The 6,000-nt window shown below is 44.4% G+C and overlaps 1 protein-coding gene across 1 annotated transcript; it reads right to left on the bottom strand.

The window, feature by feature from the left end:
* Positions 1-1,479: 1,479 nt before the first annotated feature.
* On the bottom strand, positions 1,480-2,367 carry LOC139551383 (uncharacterized). The gene has a single exon (XM_071362866.1). It carries the CDS (start codon positions 2,365-2,367, stop codon positions 1,480-1,482), a length of 888 nt encoding a protein of 295 aa, XP_071218967.1.
* Between the last annotated feature and the right edge of the window lie 3,633 nt (positions 2,368-6,000).

A 6,000-nucleotide genomic window follows, 5' to 3' on the forward strand; every position in this document is an offset into this window, starting at 1 on the left:
ATAGGGTGCCACCTAGGACTCAAATGTTGTCGAAACACGAGCATAGGGTATACTGTCCTGTACAGAACAAGGCACCACATAACACAGAGACTGGTCGGCACATCCATAGATTTAATGGAGACAAACATCCTGGCAGATTGATCGTTTCCAGGATGTGCCTCTATCACGGTACATTGTCATTTGCTACCTGTCTGTTTGTCTGGCCGCTCACCTCCAGACCTGGGTTCAAATACTATTTGAAATAATTGTTCATTCTTTATCTGTGCTTGACTGAGCTTGACTGGTGCAATGGAACCAATAGAATAGTTGGAAATCTGCACACCCCACCCAACGGGTACTACAGACAGGCTAAAGTGAACGCTCAAATATTTTAAATATTTTAAACAGTTTTTGAACCCAGGTCCTCTTGAGAAAGTAGACAGGACATTCTGTACCTGCCGGCAGCCTGCAGCCGAGGTCGAGGACACAGGAAGGATCTGCTCACACAGACAGGAACAAAGACCTCTGGTCTGCTGGAGGTCATTTTGCAGGGCTCTGGCAGTGCTCCTCCTTGCACAAAGGCGGAGGTTGCCCTCCTACGGCCTCCTCCACGTCTCCTGATGTACTGGCCTGTCTCCTGGTAGCGCCTCCATGCTCTGGACACTACGCTGACAGACACAGCAAACCTTCTTGCCACAGCTCGCATTGATGTGCCATCCTGGATGAGCTGCACTACCTGAGCCACTTGTGTGGGTTGTAGACTCCGTCTCATGCTACCACTAGAATGAAAGCACCGCCAGCATTCAAAAGTGACCAAAACATCAGCCAGGAAGCATAGGAACTGAGAAGTGGTCTGTTGTCACCACCTGCAGAACCACTCCTTTATTGGGGGTGTCTTGCTAATTGCCTATAATTTCCACCTTTTGTCTATTCCATTTGCACAACAGCATGTGAAATTTATTGTCAATCAGTGTTGCTTCCTAAGTGGACAGTTTGATTTCACAGAAGTGTGATTGACTTGGAGTTACATTGTGTTGTTTAAGTGTTCCCTTTATTTTTTTGAGCAGTGTATAACCTGTGTGTTGAGAACCTAATGTTCTTATTTCAGGGTTTATGGGCTTGAAATTAGGTTAAATTGCAATTCCAATTGTGTGTCCTAATGAAGCAGTCTAATTTAATGTAAATGGTTCCATTCTTTAGTATACCATAATCAGAATCAGTTGCTGTGTTCTTTATTATAAACCTGTTACCAACATATACATCACCTATTCAGCTAGGGGATTCGAACCAGCAACCTTTTGGTTATTGGTCCTACACGCCTAACTACTAGACTACCCACCACCACCCTCAAGACAAAGGGGTGATCAGAGGAGAGGCTTTTGGGCCCTGGTCGAGACTAACGCACAGTACAGGGATTAGGATGCCATTTGGCAGACCGTGCTATTTCCCCCCCCCCCCCGTCTGTCTGCTCAGCTTCTCAGGAGAAACTGGTTGGCATGTTTAGCGTATGACCCTAGAAGGCTTTGGAGCAAGCTGTTTGGATCCATCAGCCATCTGTAGAGTCAGCTGTTTGGATCCATCAGCCATCTGTAGATCTCCATCAGCCATCTGTAGAGCCAGCTGTTTGTATCCATCAGCCATCTGTAGAGCTCCATCAGCCATCTGTAGAGCCAGCTGTTTGGATCCATCAGCCATCTGTAGAGCCAGCTGTTTGGATCCATCAGCCATCTGTAGAGTCAGCTGTTTGGATCCATCATCCATCTGTAGAGTCAGCTGTTTGGATCCATCAGCCATCTGTAGAGTCAGCTGTTTGGATCCATCAGCCATCTGTAGAGTCAGCTGTTTGGATCCATCCGCCATCTGTAGAGTCAGCTGTTTGGATCCATCAGCCATCTGTAGAGTCAGCTGTTTGTATCCATCAGCCATCTGTAGAGTCAGCTGTTTGGATCCATCAGCCATCTGTAGAGTCAGCTGTTTGGATCCATCCGCCATCTGTAGAGCCAGCTGTTTGGATCCATCAGCCATCTGTAGAGTCAGCTGTTTGGATCCATCAGCCATCTGTAGAGCCAGCTGTTTGGATCCATCAGCCATCTGTAGAGTCAGCTGTTTGGATCCATCAGCCATCTGTAGAGTCAGCTGTTTGGATCCATCAGCCATCTGTAGAGTCAGCTGTTTGGATCCATCAGCCATCTGTAGAGTCAGCTGTTTGGATCCATCCGCCATCTGTAGAGCCATCTGTTTGGATCCATCAGCCATCTGTAGAGTCAGCTGTTTGGATCCATCAGCCATCTGTAGAGCCAGCTGTTTGGATCCATCAGCCATCTGTAGAGTCAGCTGTTTGGATCCATCAGCCATCTGTAGAGTCAGCTGTTTGGATCCATCAGCCATCTGTAGAGTCTGATGTCAGTGAGGTTGCCACTGCATGCCAGAGGTTTCAGTCTGTCCTGTAGAGTAGATAGAAGGGCGCTGAGCCCTGATGTTAACACGCAGACATATACACACACACACACACATTTACACACATACACACCCACATATACACACACATATATACACACGCACACACACACACTCCTCGGTCCACCGTCTGTGGTGGGTTCCCTGAGACTCCCACTCCCCCCTCAGTCCCCCTCAACTCAGTTCTAATCCATTTACTAACAGAGTGAAAGGAAAAGGAACAATCTCTTTTTCTTTCTCTGCCTGAAGAAATCAACAACAATAGAAAATGCAAAGGCACCGAAAACACCTAAAAGCAGAATTCAAATGTCATGCCAGACAGACTGCTGTAATGTGTTACGTGGCCGGGGGTTTTTGTCGAGGAAAGCTGGTGAGATTCTTCCATGTAACTGTCAGTATTAAATGATGGCTCATTTCCTGTGAGGCTGGAGATAGGCTGATAGCCTGCAGCTGGAGAATCTGGAGAGACCCGTAACTTTCATTCCCACTGTTCTCTATGGCAGCATATACTAGCCTACCTCTTAGAACTGACTGCAATGAAACTCCATTCTAGTAGTTAGTTGATAGATTCTATAATAGAGACTCACCTGAACTCAAACTGAAAACGAAGTACAACTGCAAAAAACTGTGCAGTTGTTCGGATGATTCTACAATGTTTCTTTTAGGGTGCAAAAACAACATTCACCTGATGTTTGCAAGAATGTTCCCAGAACACATTTAATCTGTCCTTTAATTAGGATGTTATGCACAACAATTTAGTAAATGTAAGGAGAACATTCCAAGGATCTTTCTTCTTTGACTGTTTTTGGGATGTTATCATCCTAATATTAGATAAAACCATACCTAGAATTTAATGGGAATTCAGTTATTTCATTAAAAAGGCCAGTGTGAGATCTGCACATAAAAGCTTTGAAAGTGCAATTATCTTCCATATAAATGATTCCTGCTCTGTGGATTTCCATTCATAATTTGAATCCTTTATGCACTTTCCATGTTCAAGGCGCATGTGGGTAGTCGTCTCTTTGCAAGCCAGTGTTAGTCAATTATTAGTCAGGGTAGTTCTACGTACAGCACTGTTTACACCTACGGTCAGGATTTGAATCTCATGTCTGTGAATTAGAGTAGGTGTATTTCAGAGAGAGAGAGAGAGAGAGACAGGAAAAGGAGAGTAGAGAGAGAGTGTGTGTGTGTGGGGGAGGGGTAAGTAATCAAGTACAGATGTAGGGTCTTAATTTGATCATTTCCTCACAGCAGGAAAATAATCCTGCAGCAATAGGAAATGTGTAGTATTGTGTGGATTATAATTATTTTACATGTTTTTGTAAGGGTTGATACATGTTTTGTTAGGACAAATCAAGTCTGGCATTTTAAAGAGGAAGCCTTTTCAAACCTCGAATATACTACAAGTTTGCATTTTCTGTTGTGCAACAACATCAAATTAAGATCCTACACCTGTACACATTAGTAAGTAGAAGTAAGCCAATTGTTTCCACATTACTGTGCAGAATGTTGCTACGCAATACTGTGTAACATAGAGTAGATGTAGTGTGTCTGTTCTGGGAGAGTGCATGATAAAGGGTCACTAGGGAGCACTCTGTGACCAATCCCAAATGGCATTCTATTCCCTTTATAGTGCACTACTTTTGACCGGGGTCCATAGGGCACTATAGAGTGCACTATAAAAAGAACAGGATTCCATTTGGGATGCAGCCTCTGTAGGTTCTGATTAGTAGCCTATAGCACTAGAGGGACCGAGAAAAATGTATTCCTGACGTATGGACATTCATCATTCTACCATCACCCACCTTGAATGAGATGGAGACCTAGCCCAAAACAAAGGAGGGGTGGCAATTTAACATTGAGCTGGGGCTGGAGGGGGAGTGAGAAGGTATGAAGATTATATTTGATTTGTATAATTCAGCCACTAGACGTCCTCTGATGCCTTGGTCGGGTAGAGCACTACTTTTGGCAGCTTCATTAAATAGTACTGGCAAAACACCAGTCTCAATGTCAACAGTGAAGAGGCGACTCCGGGATGCTGGCCTTCTAGGCAGAGTTGCAAAGAAAAAAACATATCTCAGACTGGCCAATAAAAATAAAAGATTAAGATGGGCAAAAGAACACAGACAAAGGACATAGGAACTTTGCCTGGAAGGCCAGCATCCCGGGGTCGCCTCTTCACTGTGAGGCGTCTGTTTCTCAAACTAGACACTCTAATGTACTTGTCCTTTTGCTCAGTTGTGCACCGGGGCCTCCCACTCCTCTTTCTATTCTGGTTAGAGTCAGTTTGCGCTGTTCTGTGAAGTGAGTAGTACACAGTGTTGTACGAGATCTTCAGTTTCTTGGCAATTTCTCGCATGGAATAGCCTTCATTTATCAGAATAAGAATAGACTGAGGAGTTTCAGAAGAAAGTGTTTTGTTTCTGGCCATTTTGAGCCTGTAATCGAACCCAACAATGCTGATGCTCCAGATACTCAACTAGTCTTTCAAAAATAAGGACATTTCTAACTGACCCCAAACTTTTGAATGGTGGTGTATATATATAGTATATATATATAGTATACATATACTGTATATATACAGTGCCTTCAGACCCCTTGACTTTTTCCAGATTTTGTTATGTTACAGCCTTAATCTAAAATATTTGAATAAAAGAAAAATCCTCAGCAATCTACACACAATAACCCATAATGACAAAGGGATAACATAAATACCTTATTTACATAAGTATTTAGACCCTTTGCTATGAACCTCGATATTGAGCTCAGGTGCATCCTGTTTCCATTGAGCATGCTTGAGATGTATCTACAACTTGATTGGAGTCCACCTGTGGTAAATTCAATTGATTGGACATGATTTGGAAAGGCACACACCTGTCTATATAAGGTCCCACAGTTGACAGTGCATGTCAGAGCAAAAACCAAGCCATGAGGTCGAAGGAATTGTCCGTAGAGCTCCGAGACAGGATTGTGCCGAGGCACATATCTGGGGAAGGGTACCAAAACATTTCTGCAGCATTGAAGGTCCCCAAGAACACAGTGGCCTCCATCATTCTTAAATGGAAGAAGTTTGGAACCACCAAGACTCTTCCTACAGCTGGCTGCCCGGTCAAACTGAGCAATCGGGGGAGAAAGGCCTTGATCAGGGATGTGTCTAAGAACCGATGGTCACTCTGACAGAGCTCCAGAGTTCCTTTGTGGAGATGGGGGACACTTTCAGAAGGACAACCATCTCTGCAGCACTCCACCAATCAGGCCTTTATGGTAGAGTGGACAGCCGGAAGCCACTCCTCAGTAAAAGGTACATGACAGCCCGCTTGGAGTTTGCCAAAAGGCACCTAAAGGACTCAGATCATGAGAAACAAGATTATCTGGTCTGATGAAACCAAGATTGAACTCATTGGCCTGACTGCCAAGCGTCACGTCTGGAGGAAAACTGGCACCATCCCTACGGTGAAGCATGGTGGTGGCAGCATCATGCTGTGGGGATTTTTTTTCAGTTAGGGACTGGGAGACTAGTCAGGATGGAGGCAAAGATGAACGGAGCAAAGTACAGAGAGATCC

This window comes from Salvelinus alpinus, chromosome 23, assembly GCF_045679555.1.
Source record: "Salvelinus alpinus chromosome 23, SLU_Salpinus.1, whole genome shotgun sequence".
Classification (NCBI taxonomy): Eukaryota; Metazoa; Chordata; class Actinopteri; order Salmoniformes; family Salmonidae; genus Salvelinus; species Salvelinus alpinus.